At 42.3% G+C, this 20,691-nt stretch overlaps 1 protein-coding gene across 3 annotated transcripts; it reads left to right on the top strand.

Moving 5' to 3' along the window:
• The first annotated feature begins 168 nt into the window (after positions 1-168).
• On the top strand, positions 169-20,314 carry KAT14 (lysine acetyltransferase 14). Of its 3 annotated transcripts, none has more exons than XM_026104193.2 (10): positions 169-426; positions 3,000-3,118; positions 5,485-5,606; positions 8,217-8,398; positions 8,940-9,356; positions 10,380-10,951; positions 11,509-11,645; positions 12,151-12,326; positions 15,669-15,859; positions 18,478-20,314. In XM_026104193.2, exons 1-10 carry the CDS (start codon positions 171-173, stop codon positions 18,649-18,651), a joined length of 2,346 nt encoding a protein of 781 aa, XP_025959978.1. In that variant the 5' UTR covers positions 169-170; the 3' UTR covers positions 18,652-20,314. The 3 variants fall into 3 exon arrangements, with proteins under 3 accessions (XP_025959978.1, XP_025959977.1, XP_025959979.1); XM_026104192.2 differs by having other exon boundaries at positions 8,937-9,356; XM_026104194.2 differs by having other exon boundaries at positions 8,937-9,356; positions 18,375-18,480.
• The last annotated feature ends 377 nt before the right edge of the window (positions 20,315-20,691 follow it).

Genomic DNA, 20,691 nt, shown 5'->3' with positions numbered 1-20,691 from the left:
ACCATTTCTTTCTGATACATTATAATACAATTCAAAAACTATAGAGCCTCTATCTTCAGCACTTCCACGTGTGAAGACTTGAGTGGCACATGCAGTGCAGATGGTCTTGTGAATGCGAGGAGGAAGGGCTCCGTGTAATATAAACACCATCTTCCTTTATGTGGTAAAGGATGGCTAATAACGTTCACATGAGTGGGCTGCTGAGTCGCCATGATGATGAAGCGACAAGGACGTCAACCTCGGAAGGTCTGGAGGAGGGTGAGGTGGAAGGGGAGACCCTCCTGATCGTTGAGTCTGAGGATCAGGCCTCCGTGGATTTATCGCACGATCAGAGCGGAGACTCTCTGAACAGTGATGAGGGTGATGCATCTTGGATGGAGGAAATGTCCTATTACTGTGAGAAGTGTCAGAAGTGGATACCAGCCAGTAAGGATGCTGTTTTTATTATTTCTTGTAGCACTTCCCATTTCCAGTGTGCTTTATTACGGTTGATATGTACCCTCAAAATACAGTGTGTGGGTCTCACCTGGCCTCAAAGTGAGGCAAGGTGGTTATGCTATCCATTTTAAAAGATAGCTCTATTTAGCCTTATTCTGTCATTGAGAAGAAATGCTTTTTTGGCATCAGGCAGAGCCCAGCAGCCTAAAGCCATTTGTTGTGTTTGCGTGCATCAGGTGCTTACACCCATGAACCATATGAGTGTACAAAACTGGCATTCCCCAGTAAAAAAAATGGGACTGTTTGTAAACTGAAAGCAAGCAATCTAGTGAACTGAAAGCAACGAAGTGTGAGCACTTTGGAAGTGTGAGCATGCTTTCAAGTTCTGGTCTTGGCATGTTAGGTGACTTTAGCCAAGTGACTTTGCACTTCACTCATCAGAGAAGTAAAGATAATGATTGTTTCTAGAAAGATCTACAGATGAAAAGGGTTCTGTAGGTGGTGTTATTTCTTTCTTTTTTTTTTTGCTGGTTAGTTTGTCACATCTGTGGAATTTATGACTAAATCTCAACCTTAATGATTTCCTGATAATGTGAATTTAATTTAGGTTTCACAGAGGCACGTCAAGCCTTTAGCAGGTAGCTTTTGGAGGCATTTGGAGCAGGTTGGATCACTTGATCTCTCCGCTGCTGCTATTTGACATAAGATATATTTTGTTAGCTAAGTAAGAGACTAGATGTTACTTTCCCAAATCTAAATTATTGAATCTATTATTAGATCTAAAACCTACATATTGCTAAGTACAGTTTGTTTGTGGCTAGAAATGGTGCACTCTTCAGGTGGCGTCTGCCTTGCATATACATCAGCTGCCCATTTTGCCATCTTTGAATTCACCAAAAGTTACAGGGTAGAAATCTCCTCTCAAAGGCAGGTCAGCGAGTGTTTTGCTGTTAGCTTAATGGAGCCAGCATAGTGCTATCAAGATACAGTGAGGAGCAGTTAAGGGGACACATTAACTTGAAAATTATTAATTTCTCAAAAAAAAAAGCAACCAAGACCAAGGTAGCATGAGATATTGCGTCTGAGAACACTTAATTTTACACTCAATTTGTGCTGTTTTACAAAGATGTTCCTCTCTGTTGTTGCTGTGTAACAAATCCAAAGAGCAGAGAAAGCTGATCACAGAGCAACGGTAACTAGATACAAATGTGTAAAGTAAACAAGCTGGAAAAAGGAAATACTGTTCTCTTTACTATTGTTCAATTAAACTGATGTCAGTTGTTGTTTGTGAAAGCTGCCAACAGCCTCAGACAAATAATTTCTTTCTGTGTTGAATTACCTTCTAGAAATTCTGCTAATCTAACAAGGGTGCTTTTTCCCATCAAAGACATAGGTGCAACTTTAATAGCAAAATTCTGCAATTCATTACAAAAGCAGAGCAGCCCTATAGCGCTGGGAAATGCTTGATCTAGTGTCACAATGTAGTAAGAGAGGTGCAATACTTTCAAAAAATGGCCTTTCATATGTGAATTTTCAGAAAGGCTTAGTCTTAAGTGCTTCCATGGTTTGTGTTTTTTTTTTTTTTTTTTTAATATTCATTTGTGTGTAAATTAACCCCTGGTGAATTTAGAAGTTCAAATTCATCTGCTTGGGTTTTTTTACTTTTTTTACCTTTTTTTTCCCATGCTCTGCTGCAGAAATGTGGAATTAAAACCTTTAACTTTTGGACGTGTGGGCTTTTACAGCTGGTTCCATCCCAGCAGACCGCTTTTGTTCAGATAAATTTGTATTCAGGGTGAGCTTTATGCAGCAAAGCACTGGCTGAAATGCTTTGCTGATTTGGGGCCTAATGCATGAATGGTAGACAAAAAAAAATGTTTCCTGATAATATCATTCCTTTTTGTCCACTAAGGCCATTCTTTTGGCTTGCAGTCTCAAGGAAAGAAGATTAACCCCTGAAAGGAGTAATAAATACCTTAAAGCTCCACACCATGTCTACTTTGGTGTATCCTGTAAGCTGCTGTAAACAGGGATTGACAGTCTTACTTTGTTAGTGATATGTGGACAGGGAAAGGGAAAAAGAGAGCTGTAAAATTACATAATAATTAGTGGAAAGGTGACAAGAAAGAGAAAGCTTGTATATTTTAATAGCCTTTGCAGTTGCATACCTTTTTTACAGCTCAGCTTTTTTAAGTAGAGTGGAAAAACAGTTATTTACTGAAGTATATCATTTAGCCTGGGGGAGCAAGAAGGAGTGAAAAATGCAGAGCAAACAAGCAAACCCTTTAGCTTTTTACATGTGTTCAGATGTTAAGTAGGACACCTCTTCTTAATGTCTGTGCATTTCAGTTGGTCAGTGCTGATTTCTGTAGCAGTAAAATTACTCTGTACCTTAGTCATCACAGTGAATTCTGAAACTTCTTAGGAACTGTCTGGATCACTGGACTCCAGAAAAAGGCAAAAGTACTTTTCTGCCTGATCTTGTAGGGAATCCAAATATTCTTTGCAGCATTTTTCCTACAAAAGGACAAATAATTTGCTATTTTGCCTATTTGTTGTAGGTCAACTGAGAGAACAGCTCAGCTACCTCAAAGGAGATAACTTTTTCAGGTTTACTTGCTCTGATTGCTCAGAAGATGGGAAGGAGCAATTTGAACGGCTGAGGTTAACATGGCAACAAGTAAGTAGAAATATTCGTCCCAGCAGAATAAGCACAGGACTTTATAAAATTGTTGTTTATGTTGTGCATGCACTACCTAGAAAATGAGGATTGGGTATAGATAACAAAGAAAGACATCCATGAACTTCAGAAATTAAGTCGCTAAGGATTGCCTGCATATTAGAACATGAGCATTTGGCAAGTAAATAGGAAGGTAATCATACAAACCACATTCCTCTCTTTTTTTTGTTTTGTTTTTTTCATTCATGTTGCTCCTGAATTCATGGCCCCAGGCAAGTTTGGAAAAGCAAAATGCATGCAATTTGGCTGCTAAGCATGAGCAATTGTTTGTGTATGTAAGCAAATGTAAAGCTACTGAAGTAGCAATATACAAACAGAAAGTTTGCCAGCTGCCTGAACACAAAGCTATTTCTGCTGTCTGTAATCTAAATAAGCTGTGACTTGGCTGTCTACTTGCTAGCAATAGTCCTTGCTGGTATTTACTGCTGAAATTTACTACTTCAGTCACTTGCACACCTGAGCAACCAAAATAATCTGAATTACACAGCAGCCACTCTATTGTGGAGACACTGGCAATTACAGTGACATCTCTCAGAAGAATTGCTTATATGAGATGCAGCTTAGTTTGGATTGAAATTAAGAATTTTTAGGGATTTGCAAAGACTCTTCCCATTTCCCCCTAAAACAGGAAGTTTTAAGTGAGTTAGAAATAATGCCTCACTATAATAGGGCTGAGGCAGACTGGTGCACATCATCTTGCTCTAACGAGGGTGCTGGTGCTCCCATTTAATTTGAGGAGGAGCAGACAGGCAGTGCAGGTTATCCCTGCATAAGGTGAATTTGATCAAGCAGTGGCTGCTGCTCAGCATTAAGTGTTCACACATGCAGAATATTAGGCACTATGTGCGAGACATCTGTTTTCATCCTTTGGGACAGGAGTGATGCACCGTCTCGTAACAGATCATTTAAAAACCTTCAGCTCAGTTTTAGCTGTGGGCAACCTGCTGTTGTCTTTAAAAACAACTGTAATTGTACCTAGTGGTCTTGGGCAATGTTGTACTTCATCTCAGGGAAGCTGGTAATGTTACTGAGAGTGCTAGGACCTGGGATTCTTCAGGTGAAAGGGCTGTTTTGTAGTGCTCTTGCTGGTGTTATGCAGACCCAGTTTGGCAAATGTGGCCACTTGCAGGTCTCCCCTGATACAGTGTGTGAGCAGTTTCAGTAGTAACTTCTACGGTGCTTTCTGATGGTGCCTAGTGCAGGGCTGCATAGGGGAAAAGGTTAGCATAGTGAGCTGTGGCTAGCAGAACAGTAGAATTTATTGGCCAAATTACAGACCCGGAGAGCAAAGGCTACTAGGCACTCAGATTTTTCCACTGGAGTGGGAGGAGAATGATATGGGGAAGGGAAAGACAAATTCAAAAACTGGCTGAGAAGAAAGCTGACAAGTGAAGGATATATCTTCCTAGGCTTCCAGCAGCCAGATACTGCTGCTGGGGTAAGTCAGGTTGATGGAAGTGGTCAAATTACTGTATTTGAATTAGGAAAAACGGGGACAGTGATTTCTGGACTTTTCAGAGTATGTGGCCTCAACAAACCCTTGTCTTTAGCCTATTGAAAATATAAGTGTTTTTGAAGTTCTGAGACATGAGTTTAAAGGTGTATAAATCTCTAGAGAAATAGTTATCAAATCAAGAGGGATCATGAGGGGGCAGGAATAGGGTACATGGGACATTAAAGCTGTCTGTATTTCCTCATTTTGCCATTTTCAGGGATATGTTCTATGAAGCTATAGCCCATTGCTAGCAGACCATCTCCCTAAAAAGCTATATTTGAAACCTCTATGAAAGTGAAAAATATGTCCCCACTGGAAGTGGTATCCAGCTGAGGCTGTGTGATTATTGAGAGGCGATTTAAGCCTAGCTGCACTATTTTAGGTGTGTTGAGTGAACTGGTTAAATGTAATTAACAGCTTGTCTTCTGGGATTTACTCATAATGAGGTGTGATTTTCAAACTTGTCTTTTAGTTTAGGCATATAATAGATCAAGCCTCCACACTACAGTCATATCCCAGCTGTGATATAGTTCTTTTATACTACTCTTAGGCAAAGGCTTGTATCTCATTATAAACCTGCATAACTAAGTAGCTTGTTATTCCCCTGGCATGGAGGAATCTCTGGGAGGAATTGAAAAATGTGTGCTTAACAAGAAAGAGGAATATGAAAGCAGGAAGAAGATGGATTACAGAAATTGCCTATGAGGTGATGCAAAAAATAAGACATTTAAGAGGACGCAAAGATTTTTTTTTTTTCCCCATGCAATGATACAAATGGATTTTTTTCTGCTTCTAACATTTTCTTTTCCAGGTTGTCATGCTGGCAATGTACAATTTGTCTCTGGAAGGAACTGGCCGTCAAGGGTACTTCAGGTGGAAAGAAGATATTTGTGCTTTTATTGAGAAACACTGGACTTTCTTGTTAGGGAACAGGTAAAGACATCATGTTTCCCTGAAGCTCTGATTGGTGAGCAGAATGAAGAAGAAACTGTTACACAGCTAGAGAACAGGAATCCTGGTTTATTCAATGACATCTCTATTATTCTTTGCTATTCAGAAAATGGGAGAATTTAATATTAAGAACCTGAATATAGACATGAGGGGTCATTCTGGGAACTAATAAACATTTTTCAATGAAAAAAAAGGAACGTTGCACAAAAGCAACATAGAAGCATATATTTTTGGTGTATTACCTGCCTTTAGGTAGTATATGAACCTGCAGAGTCAGAGCATTTGAGTCTTTTATAAATTGTCACGATGCATGGACTAGTTCTGATATCATCTGCCCAGGCTTTTTAAAAAAACAAAACAAAACCAAAAAAAATCTCCAACAATGGACCATGTTATTCAGCTATAAAGCTTGTATGGACCAGGTTCCACAAAGAAGAAAACTGAACCTTGTCTTTTAGCTTGTTTTGGATCTTAATAGAATATCTCTTACATAGCATGTATTACAAACCATTGAAATCTGGTTTTCACACTTGATGTGTATTAAGGAAGAAACTGTCAGAATAAGAGTCCTTTTCATAAATGGTAACCTTCTGTGGCATGATGCCTTGTGTGCTGTATAGGCCAACATCACATTTTTTTCTGAGCACACTGAACTGGTCAAAAACAAAACTCACTTTTTAATGCATCTGCATTAAAAGGAATGGAGCAAGCAAGTTGTAGATTTGATTGATTTCACAGACTTCTCCCCCCTCTCTGGGATTTCTCTGTTGCAAGATCTGTTTTTCCTAACTAGGTTTGTTCTTTAGCATTGCTTTCATTGCTTCTCTGGGCCTTCTTGCTCTTTCTCAGTAATGTTAGTATTTGTTTCCTCTGCAAACAGCAGGATCCTGACAGGAAGGCAGCTGATGGCCCATTGTCCCTCACTCAGGGAGCCATCACCTCCCAGTGTTTGCTGCTGGCTTTTGAGACCTGCCCTATGAGGTTGATCCTCCTAGCTCTGATTAAATTCAGATGAAGTGATTACTGCCCTCAGCGGTGTGCTCCCCGCCTTGCCTGGAACTCACTGCTGCTGGAGCAGGGGCAGCTGAACCATGTGTGTAGCAGTTCCTGAACTGCTCCACTTTACATCTTTCACATATTAAACTACTGCTGATCTAGACTTACTATAACACTCCATGCTGCAAACTGGGGCATTTGACTTTAATCCCCCCTCCCTCCCCATTGGAGAGTCAATACCCTAAGATGTCTAATTGCAGCATTCAGACAGCAGCAAATACATGCTCAGTTAAGCCTAGCCACTGAATACTGAAGTTTTTTGCCAGTGGAGATGTGCAAAGCAAGGAGGAATCCTGAGAGCCTGTGCAAAAGATGGCTTTAGACCTGATTCTCCAGTGCCAGGGGAGTATCTCAGTTACTGGCTACAGGATCAACTTTTTAACACTTACTCTCACTCATTCTCCCCTAAGGGACATTTAAATTAGTCCTGTGACCAGTTCTAAGAGGAAGGAGCTGTGCCTCAAATGCCTGATGCAGACTACACCATCCCACAAAGTGAAAGGCTTAAATGCAGCTCCCTGTTCCTAAGAGGGTAAAAACATGACTCAAAAACAGTTCAGTGAGTGCACCTGACTCAGGTTTGTTGACTAATACAGATCCTGTTCCCCATGCTGCAGGAGAAGCTTTGTAACAGAGAACCCCAAGCAGAGATGGGGCTGCAGAGTTTAGCTCCTGACAAGTGTACACTGTCCTTCTGTTACCTTGACATTTCCTCCTCCTCAGTTGTTGTCCTCAGTGTTTTGTTTCTCATACTCCTACCTCTCCTCTGCAGTGCCTGACCAGGCTGCAGCTATGGATTCAAGCAAGTAGAGGCCAGTTAAAAGTGAAGTCATCTGATCCTAAACCTCTTTGTGAATTCAGCCCTTGGGATCCTATCCTGCAGCTTTGGGAACATACTTTGCTAAATGGATTGAAAGCTCAAAGTCGTTAGGGCAGGAATTTAAATTAAGATTCTCTTTCCTTCTGTGTGAAGTGACACCTTTATCCCTATCTTCCCCTTGCCTCTCCCATCCTGTACACCCTGAGTCCTGTTTACCGTCTTCAGTAATGGAATATGCCTCTGTAACATTAAGTCAACACAGCTATCTCTGGGATCCTGTTCCTGCTCTTGTGTCATTATAAAACTGTTGAGTGTGTTCAATGAGTATGTGAGTATTTGAAAGACTGGGGCTCTAGTGGCAAGGTAGACCTGTCCTTTGTAGGCTCAGTGGATTGTGACTCATTGACAAAAGAAGACAAATGAGGTCTTGCAATGCTGTAGTTGCATGGCATTTACAGGACATATGTTCATAGCACTCTGTAGATCAGAGCCAATCAATACATTGCAGAGTGTTCTTCAGAGTGGTTCTCTATTTGAGAAGCAATTCATTAATCCTTCAACTCTCTGAGGCCGGGAGAATAGTGAGTACATAAGCATGCATTAGTGTCAGTGGCAAAAGCATGCTGCCCTTTTCATCTTTGTGGAGGGAGGCTTCATGATAAAAACACAGCTAGTGAATGGCGACTTAACACTTGTTTTTCCCTGTCCCACTGTAGGAAAAAGACCTCGACATGGTGGAGCACGGTTGCTGGCTGTCTCTCTGTAGGAAGCCCCTTGTTTTTCCGCTCCGGAGCACAGGAATTTGGAGAACCAGGGTGGTGGAAACTTGTTCATAATAAACCCCCAACAATGAAACCTGAAGGAGAGAAGCTGCCTGCATCTGCACTGAAGGCAAAAGGTAACTATTTCCAGGGTGGTGAATAGTTTCCTAGCTGGGCCAGACCTGATGGTGCTGGAAGACATGAGAAAAGTTTATTTAAAACAATGCAATTCCGTGTATGGACAACTACAGCACTTGATTTTTTTTAGTTCTGCTCTGCTGTAATGGTTGATTTCAGAGGACTATATTGTATTATGAGAAGAAGCCCATTATATGTTATTGCCTCTTTGCATTTGTACAAACTGTGATTTGAAGTCTTCTGAGCTTTGTGCAGCTGAAATCTACAATTTCTCTGCTGCTCTTTATCCTGGGGAGTGTTTTTTCTTTTGTCCACACTAGATGCAAATTCCTTTCTGTGCAGAGGAGCGAGATTGGGGCTTAAAATGAGGCTTTAGTGGTGCACAGACTTTGTTACAAGCCTTGGAGTGAATTTCCTGGATATTTTCAAAATATGTCTGTTAAGATTTTTAGCTAACCGGTTCATATGTCTGTATGGTATGTATACAGTGACTGCAGGAGCTCAGTGTCCATTAGAATAACCAAACTACTTATTTAGCAGCTTCAAAGCCACCTCTGGATCCCATCATTACTGTGGAAGGACTCAGGAAACGGGTGAGCCGCAATCCAGTTGAGTCAGCCATGGAGCTGAAGGAGAAGAGGTCTCGCACTCAGGAAGCCAAAGATATTCGGAGAGCCCAGAAGGAGGCAGCTGGCTTCCTGGACCGGAGCACTTCCTCCACACCTGTTAAATTCAGCAGTCGAGGTCGTCGCCCTGACATAGTTCTTGAGAAAGGAGAGGTGATTGACTTTTCTTCCTTGAGCTCCTCAGATCGCACTCCTCTGACAAGCCCATCTCCTTCCCCATCTCTGGACTTCTCTGCTCCTGGAACTCCAGCCTCGCATTCAGCTACTCCTAGCCTTCTCTCAGAAGCAGATCTCATCCCAGATGTCATGCCACCACAGGCTCTGTTTCATGGTAAGAGATGCCATGTCTTTTTGTTTAATAGGAAGCTTAGTTTTCAAGCAAGATATTAAAAAAGGGAAACTCCCAATGAGCTGCACGATTTTTTCAAGACAACATGGAAACTGACTGACAAAATTATGTTTTGTCTTAATTGCATATAATCTTAATTAGATTTTCATAGTTGTAGTCACAGCTTCTAAGACCAGAAGGAACAACCATTATCCTCTTCTTAGGCATCCTGAATGCCTCAGAAGAACAGTGGGCAGATTTCAGCTAGCGATTGCTGCACCATTCAACACAAGTGTTTTACTGCAACATGAGTTACACTGTTAGATAACTCTAATTTTGCCTTGATTGTTCCTTAAATGAGTGAACTTTTATTTTCACAATAGCGTTTCAGTAGTTCTGTAGGTTTGAACATGGACAGTTAGCAATCCCAGCTAACAGATGTTAAATTTCTGTCAGGTTGCAATACACTGATTCAGGCTGAAAGCTGATAGTTCCTTAAGGAGCCAGATCTCATTCTAATGGAGAAAGTAGAGAATAAAGCACTTCTTGTTGCAAGGAAAGATAATGTATTTCTGTAGAGGGATCAATCCTATGCTTGCGTAACTCCTAATTATTCCCTCAGTTTAAACAGAATTTCTCTAGGGTACTCTAGCTGAAGATGTAGCTTACCAGCTTGGTCATTTGATCCCAAATCTTCAGGAATTTTCCAGTAAGCAATTAAATGAAAACGCAATTTAAAATTTGTCAAAGAGTGTGAGCTTACAGCTCAGGAGCACAATGTTTTTGGATACCAAACTGGAAGACAGATTCAGAGGGGGATTGATTCTGTGTCCTGAAATTGGACTCCTTAAGGTATCTCCTTTCAGGCATCCAAAATCAGGAGGCCCAGAAGTTAAACAGAAAATGGAGCATTTGGGGTAAACCCACATTATTTTCCTTTAGCAGAAAAGTCTTGTGACAACCCTCTTTGAAATGGGGCTCTGATATTGACATTTTCTTCCTGGGTTATTTTGATCTATTGAACAGATGATGAAGAGATGGAAGGAGATGGAGTCATAGACCCAGGAATAGAGTATGTGCCTCCTCCAAGTGGGACTGCCGGGGCTGGGACTGTGATAACAAGTAGAAAAAAAGTGAAGACAGCCGAGCAGATTAAGCAAGAGGTGGAGAGCGAAGAAGAAAAAGCAGAAAGGATGGAAGGTGACAGTGAAGATCCTGAAGAGTCAAACACATCCCTGCAGGCAAGGGGGCGAGACAAGAGGAAACCACAGCTGGATAAGGATGCTAAACCCAGAGCTCCCAAGCATACCTCCGTTAGTATCTATGAGGAAAAGTTGCTGCTGAAGAGACTGGAAGCCTGTCCCAATGCCATGAGCATGACCCCAGAGGCCCGGAGACTGAGGCGCAAACTGATAGTCAGGCAGGCCAAGAGGGAAAGAGGACTGCCCCTCTTTGACTTGGACCAAGTTGTGAATGCTGCACTGCTGTTGGTTGATGGGATTTATGGAGCCAAAGAAGGAGGTGTTCCCAGGCCCCCAGTAGGACAAGCAACATACAGAACTACCAGTCAGGACTTCAGGATCTTGGACAGATACCAGGTGAGTGTTTTCAGATCTAAGTGAGCTGTTGGCACTGGTCATTTTAGAGCTTTGGTGCAGACAGCATCGTCACCTTAAGGATATCTGACTCCCAAAGTGAAAAGGATTATGTGAACAAGCCTCATTTTGCCTTGGGGCCGTATCCCCACCAATGCTCTCACAAGCCCCTTTCTTCCTGGAAAATGCTCATACAGCACAGCTCTCTATAAGTAGCAGCACTACAAATTTCTGTGTATTTGCACTCCAACCCTTTCAAAACACTGTGATGATGGAGACCTGAAATTATCACAATCAAAGGCTGTTCTTTTGTGCCGTGCAGGAGAGAGAGCACTTCCAGTGCTTTGCTGAGCGATGTGTGCAGCTCATAAGCTCAGGCACTGAATCTGAGAGTGCACTGCAGACTGTTGGGTGGGATCGCTGTGCTGTGGGACCAGGCCATCCTGTCGTAGAGGAAAGCCCTTATTGCACAAGCCCTTCTCTCTCTATTGATGTGATTCCTCCATGTTAAGTCATTATCTTCCTGATGTGTTTTGGATTTTTTTTTTTTGTACGTGTAGACAATGCTGCCTGCCATGAAGGGATATCGACAGCAGACAACGAAATTTCTGTATCGACTGGTAGGCTCAGAAGACCTGCTGACAGACCACAGTATTGTCAGTCCTTACACATCTCGTGTCCTGAAGCCTTACATCAGGTACAGACAGAGACTGAATTTGCTCTTTGCTCATGAACAGCCCATGGAGAGGACACCTTCCTTGCGGCAGTGATCCTCATCCCTCCCTGCAGTTTACAGCCCAGTTTATTATGGCAGCCCTGAAGGCACAGTGATTTAGTTAGCTGAACAGCTAGATGGCTCTGCATCAGGAAGGGGAATCTCCAAGAGCGGGCAAGTCAGAGAGGGAATCATGGTAGCCATTCAATGCAAGTTGCACCTCTTCTTGGGTCAGAACCATAATTTTCCTGGCCCTCCTGTAAAGACAGACTGGCTTGATGTGCTCTGGGCCCGGGAAGCATCTTGGCCTCTGACACAGTGTTTTTTTTGCTGAGTTGGGTGCTGGTTTCCCGCATGAATAGAAGACTGTTCATTTGTTCCAACTTGAGCATGTCAAAAAATACTTATTGGGCAGCACCCAATCAGCTGCAGTGGCAGTTATTGTTGCTGACTGGCCTTTTGTGTTTGCTTTGCATGTCATTGGCAGGCGCGATTATGAGACAAAGCCCCCAAAACTCAAGCTGCTGGCAGAAATCCGGGCGTATCCGCATAGGACCGATCCCAACTGGAAGGCTGAGCCAGAAGCACCCATTGATTACTGCTATGTTCGCCCTAATCACATACCCACTATAAACTCCATGTGCCATGAATTCTTCTGGCCTGGTAAGATTCCTTTATTGCTTGTTTTTTTAAGAAGGAAGTGGTTTTCTTCAAAAAAAATACTATTGGGCCAGATTTTTCTTCAGTTGGTGTCTGGCTCAGTTCTTAGAAAACCATTATCTGATGTCATAGGAATGCAGCTGAGATGGAGAGATGTATTTGGTGTCTTCTTCTTTTGAGATCATATAGAACTGGGCAATTAGGCCCTAATTAGCATATCACTTAAAGAAATAGGTCATTTGGGGTAATACCATTGATGCCAATAGGAGCTGACACCTGCTAACATCAAGCATCCATTTATATGTTCTGCAGAATCAGGGCCTTGAAGTAAGAAACAATTTTATACTTTATGCTTATTAAGTTCATAAGAAAGTTTCTTCCTAGTAGCCATAGGCTTGATGTGTTGGAGTGAAATCTGGGAATTGCACTGACTACTGCAAACTTTATGGTGGTGCTCTTTATTTCTCAGTATTTGCAAGGTGTGGGAGAGCTTCGGCATTGATTTTTCTGTATCACCTCTTGAATTGTAAGCTCCTTGGGACAGTGGCTGTCCTTTACTGGAGGCCTACAGTTATGAGGCTGTAGTCTCTAGCTCTTCTGGAATAGTAATAGTGATGTTCGTCCACCACATGCAGCAGCTTCTGCAGCACTGCAGACCGATTTAGAAAAGCCAAAGGCAAACAGTACACACCTTTATTCAAAGTAACCGTTTGCTTTATGTTTTGATTTGCAGATAATGATTCAACATTGTTTGTAGTTCAGCAGTGCACATAAGCTGCAGTCGGGATCAGACCTCATTGTGCTAGTCGTTGTCCAAATTGTACAGTTCAGAGGGAATAACTTGGCCTATCTTCCTTTTCACAGGCTGTTTGAGAATACATGAGACACTGCAGTTCTAACAAAAGCTGAATTCCTCTGTCATAGTCTCTCCCTTCTGATTCTGCATTTGAAGTTCTGGCCAAGTTGGGTGGCACCTTTGGGACTCACCCTGTGTTATTTAAGTTAAGGAGCGTGGGTGGGTTCCACCCTACTATGTATGGACTGTGCATCATTAAATCAGAAAGCTGACACTCCCATCAGTCTCCAAGCAGGAACCAACATCTCTTCCTTGGTGAAAATTTTCTAAGGCTGGGGTTATACAGTTATTGCACCCTGGTCTGTGTTAGGAGAGGTAACTGAGGAAGTGATACCTCTGAAGATAAAGCACTGTGCTTACACCAGCACAGAGGCCCTGTTTGGGCACAAAGGCTTTAGCTTCACAAGCACTACTTTTCAGCAGAAAATACTGATTTAAGCAGCTCCCCCCTTCTTTTTCCTGGACCCAACACTGCTGTACCAGTACAGTAATATGTGACGAACCAACTGGTGAACTCGTTAATAATCACTAGTATTTCCTGGGTTAATTTTAACCTGAAACAGTTTTCTGAGTCAGCTCATCATGTGGCTGCACAAAGAGGTGGGCTGGCACTATTGAGAAGGCAGTGTTGGGGATGGGATATACAGCTGAGAGGGCATAGTTAAGTTAGCACTGTTGTTCAGAGAAATAGCTGTAAAAATTACAGCTTGAGCCTACCTACGTTTAGGTATCGGAGGCACCAATGATTGGTGGCTGCTATAACAGTAAATGAAAAGATGCTTGTAGAGGGCATTTTGCATCTTAGATGCACTCAGTTGTTTTCTAATAGTTATGTTCTCTCATTGGTTGGGTTCTTTAAATTTTAGGCACCTCACCAGGTGAGTCCACTTTTCCTCCAAATCTTTCCTTCAGAGTTTTTCATGTTTTTTGCAAGGCAGAAACAAGCATGCAGGTAGTTACTGCAAATGAGCTGACATGAAACAAGATTCCCCCTTTTTGTCTCTCCTGGTGCCCTGTGTCTTCATGTCCTAACGGGAAACATCTCCTGAGCAGGCAAGTGGTAAACCGTACTGAGTTAAGCATCTTCCTACAGGAATAACTGCATATGAGAGGATGGACCTGTTTCACTGACACCAATGTGCTCAGGTCAACGTAGTGTTCCTGTACAGACATGCTCTAAGGCATTTCACAGTCAATTGCAGCCTTGAGATAATTAACACTGCTCCCTATTGCCAATCAATTCCTCCCACGTCTTACTCCACCCAGTTCGCTCTCGAGCAAGAAAGTAATTCATCTGCTCATTTGTGCGTACTGCTTTGTGAAGTCTTGCATGGAAAACCATGTTCTGTGATTTTGTTATCCCACCTTCCAAATAAATCTGTGATTGCCACCTTGAGGATGAAACTAACATTTATGGCATGACTCCGCCATGTCTTGCACCTCATGTAGGGACTGTCTACACAGACAAGTTACTAAGCAGTCATCTGGGCTATGAACTAAACTGCTTGGCCCTAACACGCAGTGTGGCTGTTCTTAGGCTGCAACAGCCATATTATTAGGCAAGGTGAGGAACTCCACTCAGAAGTCACCAACTTCAGCTATTTCTGTCCAGCCTGTGATTCACAGACAGCACCACTGTCTGAGAGGCTGCTTCACACCCCTGATTAGGGAATAATCATGTGCTAAAAGCAAACCTTTTTGATAGACTTGAAATCCCTGCTCAGGTTCACAGTGCAGCTCCGCAAATATCTGAGTACGCACAACAGGGGAGGAGGTAGGAGCTCCTGGCCAGGTGGAGAAAAGGGGTAGGAACACCTTAGGCATGTAATGCATGTGATGCTGACGCCCAGCCTTATGTCTGCTGTGCTTGGAGAGTTTTTGCTGCAGGAGTGGGATGGAGTGGCTGGTATGCTCTAAATTCCCCCCCGGCTTGCCTCAGGCAGGTCCTTTGGCATTTGCGGACTGGAATAGTAATGGTGGACGCCAACCTGGCACTGGCCTGGCCCAGGTGGAATGGAGCATAAACCTACTGGGAACCTATCCAGCAAACATTTGCACATGCAAGTATCTTTATCGATATGGATATTTAGAACTGGATGCTGATATTGTGTGATGAGTTTTTGTAACCATTCCTTAGAATCTGCTTCTTGCATTATAGGTTCATCCTGAGGTCCTTTGAGAGGAAATCAGCTTTGTTAGTTTCTTCACGTTGATTGCAGGAGTCCCCATTTTCAAGCAGGCTTTTCCCCTTTGTGCATGCTAAATCCAGCACCTATTGACATTAGTGGCAAAAGTCTTGTTTTGACTATGTGTTTGGTTGAAGCATCTCTGAATCACAGAGCTTTGAAATAAAGGCAGAAGGAAGGAATCAAATAAATGTTTCCAAAAGGGATTTAAACTTTGAATTTCCATGTAAGCGTGGCATAGTATAGTCTGCTTTACTTTTTGTTTGCGATGCTTTCAACTGCTATTTATCTTTCTCTCTGTAGGAATTGATTTGTCCGAATGCCTGCAGTATCCAGACTTCAGCGTTGTTGTTCTTTACAAAAAAGTTATTATTGCTTTTGGCTTTATGGTGCCAGACGTGAAATACAATGAAGCATACATCTCTTTTCTGTTAGTTCACCCTGAGTGGAGAAGAGCTGGAATTGCAACCTTCATGATCTACCATCTTATCCAGGTAACGAAAAAGATCCTGTGTCTCTGCTAAAGAACTAGCTTTCCCGTCTTCCTTGTGTGTACACATGCAAATAGTACAGAGTAAGCAGTGGTGTCTTGCTCCTTTCTGTCTCTTTCCCCTTGCCCTTTCTCTGTTTACTTATTCACACAGTTGCACAGGCTGTCCACAGTCACCAGCCCATATGAACATTTATAGTGTGAAATCACTTAAAAACCCTACTGGTCAGGTGCTTGGGATTAGTAATGTGATGTAGATTTTGACTGTCTTGGGATTAACTTTTCAATGGTCCATAGTTCATAAAACAGCAGTATTGTAAATGTGGATATAGAAGAAGAAAAATGATATAATATTGGGTAGGTTCAGTTAGTGTCTATTGCAGCTTTTCTTACTTAGACCTGGAGGTTTATTCTGTGACCAGTGTAGTTGCATTAAATCACTTACTGATCTTAATCATTCTCTTTTACTTTTAATATGCTGGTTCAGATCCAGCTGAGTTGAAGATAAAGAACAAATGTTTGCAGCCTCATTCAGATTTGTTCAAACTAGCTTGTACTAGGCTTTGTTCCATGGGGACACTTGGGAAAATTAATCTGAGCTAACTAAAGGGGTGGTACTAAAGTAGTTAAATTTCATTAAACCTTTATATACTATTATTCAGGAATTGTGTGGCCTTAATTCCATTTACTTACTTCAATTAAATTGCATGAAACCCAGCTTAATTTTAAGCAAGGATGCAGACAGATGTCCTTTTCGGAAGCCAGCAGTCTCTCTTCAGGGCCCACAGTTTTACCACTCCCTGAAATCTCTTGGCAGAGTTGCAGGTATAAAACATTCCTTAACTTGTTTTAGTCAAGATGAGCTGCACTAGCAAAAACTCGCTATCGAAATTGCTTTTACTCCAACTCATTTGGCTGGAGATAGGTAAGGAGTGCTGGCAGGTCCTTGGGAACTGTGATCTCTACCTTGGAAAAACAGTTTCCATTTAGGGTAGCTCCTCAAGGACGCCTGGGGGTAACTCTTCTACCAGCAAAGCTCTTTGCAGTGTCCATCTCTCTTCCCTCTACATGGTGATACAGGCATTTAGTACACTAACAAATCTATTTTAAATTCAGCCCTTACATTTTCTGAGTGTCTCTGTTTGGATGAGTGTTGAATTGTCCTTAACTGCAGTCAGCTAATATGAGATATCAACACCTAGTGAGAACAGGCCTTAGAGATGAGCCAAGATTTGAATGGGTCCAACAGCTGGACTCATCCCTCTCTGTCAGGGTTGGGAGGTGTTGGCAAGTCTGCTGTGGAGAATTACTACAGCTTTTTGTAGGACCTATTGCAGCCAGTTAACCTAATTCTGCTCACAGGTAGACTAGCATAAAGCAATTAGGTTGAGGAGAGCCAAGCAGGGTTTAGGCTGATTAGACTTGCTAGGTATGTTACAAACAGCTTGTGGGGTGATTAGAGATCACCACTGTGTTTGGTTCATGTTGGATTTCTCCACTGCCGTGGAATTTCGTCATGCAGGAGACACAGTGGTGGTTCTGACCTTGTATTCACAATTGTCAGGTCGTATGTGCTGCTTTACAGGCTGTTTGGGTTGATGGTATGGTACACACTCTGTAGCTAGAACCACTTTCACACATTTGGGTAATTCTCCATCTTGTGGGTCAGCACCCTTAGTTTGTGGATAAATTCTTGGGAACAGCATAATGCAACAGAAAATGCTTTGATGCAGGCACAGCTTTAGGGATGAGTTTTGTTTTCAGAAGTTATGCTTTAATATATCTGGCCCACAGGACCAAACTGTGTCTGTTGAATGTTCTCATTCCAGTTTTTTCCCAAGACTCTCAATTTTAAATCCCTGTGGGGGCAAGAATTGATTTTCCTCTGAATTATCATGGAAATTTCCTAAAGGATGTTACTTACTGTTTCCGCTTAGAGTTACAATACATTCATTACACATAGAATGATAGTAAATCACTAGATGAAAGCATGAAAAATTATTATATTGGCATCTTTATCAGAGAACTGCTGGTTAAATAATCTGGGATCTTTAAGGTAACGTTAGCAATGACATTTTCTGACTGAATTCTCTGCCTTCTCAGGAGGTGAGCGCTGTGCCCTGGAGGCTGGGAGAGGAATTGGGTGGGATATACAGGAATTCCAGCGTGACAGCCTTGGGGTACATTGGTGTTGCTAGTGCAGTTGAAAAGAGTTCAGCTTTGTTTGCTGGCGGGGAGGAGCAGAGTGCCTGATCCTTTGGCATGTTTTGTCTTTTCTTCAGGCCATTGTTAGTAAGTATTTGAGATTAGTGCTATACACTGAGATTAGTTTTAATTAACAATTATTTAGCAATTGACAATGGAAAGCTGACAAATTATAATCCAAAAGCTGCTTCCATTGTCAGAGATTCCCCCTTTCTCAGAAACAAAGGCTTTGAGAAACAGGAGCATTCCCTTCACATTTCAGCTGTTGCTATGTGTGGTAACTTCTGTGGGTTTTTTTCCTCACATTTCCTCAGTAACTTAAATACCAGAACTTATGAATCTCTTCACCTCCACATTGCCCCAGAGGCTTTCTCATTCTCTTGTGTGATTTTCCTCCCCGCCTCCTCCACTTGACAGACCTGCATGGGCAAAGATGTAACCCTTCACGTCTCTGCAAGCAACCCTGCTATGCTGCTCTACCAAAAATTTGGATTTAAGACTGAAGAATACATTTTGGATTTTTATGACAAATACTATTCCTTAGACAGCAAGGAGTGTAAGCACGCGTTCTTCCTCAGACTGCGTCGCTGATGTGTCAGGGCTGTCTGCGGCTCTGTGAAAAGCCCAATCTGTCCAACAGTTACCATGGCTTTTCGCTGAGGATGTTGGCTGTCACGTGAGAGCTGAAACACACCAATGCCTTTATCCCTAGGACTGCTAATATCAACAGTGCTATGTTGTATGCTGAACATGCAATCTGGGAGGACTGATTCATATCCTCCAAGGGGAGAGGCCTGGAAATGCCACCTGGGACATGCTGAAACCACTGGAAGACTGAAAGTATTTATGGGGTTTTTCTGCCCCTATCATTTTGGAGAGCCCTATTGACCACCTCCCATCCAACTTGCCACTTCAGAGGGGCCCCAGAGATTTCAGATTTTGAAACATATCCAAGAAGAGTGTCACAGTTTTTGTTGTTGTTGTTTTTGATTTATGGAAAATGAAGAACATCTAGACTTAAATCATGAAAAGTGTTTCTGTGATTTGATGGCTTTGTTAGGAACCATGTTTTTAATCTATGAAGGGAAATATGATATTGGTACGTATAGCTCGATGCTAACTTTAGGAAAGCTCTGCACAGGCCAGAACAGCAATACTGGAACCGTGTTTTAGGAATAATGAAGAATGTGTGAAGAGTGTGTGTTATGTGATTTCTAATGAAAGGCTCATAGGAGATGTCTTTGTCCTGCTCCTTCCCTGCTGCCTTCCTTCCCTTCCTTGTTGAATGTGTACTCAATGTGAAGTTCTCGTAGTTCGCAGTATTTTGTGTTCAGGAACAAGATGTCAAGTGAGTTTGTAGCTAGGGGAGGTAGAACACAACAGCTGCCAGATCAGCTCTTTGAAATTTTGCAGTCTACCTGCCAGTTCTTGATGCTGCAAATCAGCCAGGGAGGCACACCTCTAACCACAGACCCAGCCTTGCGGGGTCCACCTCCTCCCGCCATAGACACTGGATAGGAGAAACCCAGAGCAAAAGTCAGCGGTAAGGTTTGAAATGCAGACTCTGGTTTGTAGAAGCAAGCTGTTCACAACCTCAAGGGAGTCGAGGGCAGAGGTAAGCCACGAACACTTCTAGGAAGCATCAAGGCTGTGATTTCATGACTCCAAGTATAAGGGAGCAAAAAATAAAAAGAAATAACTAAGAATAATAAATAAGTTTCCCTGATAATGGAGTCTAGTCCTTCTACGCAGTTTAGCAGCTTTCTCTCTCCCTGATATTTTTACTATGGAAGAACAGTAAATTGGCAGTTTGCTCTGCAACCTGCTAAATAGAAGATCTGTCAGTGCTTTTTGAATATGGATCACATCCACTCTGCTGTCCCTTAACAAGCAAGTCCTGTGGAGAGCTACACAAGATGTGACTTCTGTGTTGTTAATCCACTGTGTAGACATTTTGGGTACCCAGCTATAGTAATAGTTGCCTTAATGGAGTCTTCATTTTGATAACAGCAGAGAGATGGACACGAAGTATGTTTTTGTGTAACCAATGTACGTCTTCACTGAAATAAAAGCAGTGTTAGTAGGAGTAAAAAAGAACCCATCTAAGAATTGTGTGCCCTCAAATCCATGCACATGTCTGCCTGCTTTATGACTACATGAAAATTTTTGATGTTACTGGTGTTACGAGTTAGCTGTACTTGGGGGAAAAAACCTGTCTTTATGAATGAAATTAAAACCCTTCCTTGGAAAAGTCTATGTGTAGTCATACTGTCTGTTAAGCTCTCTCTCCATCATCTTTCACTGAAATCTAGCCAGGTTGGGTATGCCTGATAAAGGATGCTCCCTGCTTCTCTGAAATGGAGTTTGTTGCATTCTGCCTAATGCTTGGGGTAGCTGTGTGACTCCCTCTTCCCTTCTGAAGCACCATGTGCCCATGGTGGGCAAATACAGAGGCAAAGTGAGGTCTAGGATGGGGATGAGGGGCAAGAAACTCTTTAATTCTCTAGTGGGCATCCACACAGAGGCCACACAAATTCTAGCCCTAGCAGGCTGTTTCTAGCAGGCTGCTTCCTCACCCATCAGATCAATATTGCTGTTCTGCAGGCTGCTGAGATTGCTCTGCAGCTGTGC

This window comes from Dromaius novaehollandiae, chromosome 3, assembly GCF_036370855.1.
Source record: "Dromaius novaehollandiae isolate bDroNov1 chromosome 3, bDroNov1.hap1, whole genome shotgun sequence".
Lineage (NCBI taxonomy): Eukaryota > Metazoa > Chordata > Aves > Casuariiformes > Dromaiidae > Dromaius > Dromaius novaehollandiae.
This window is presented reverse-complemented; position numbering and strand designations above follow the sequence as displayed.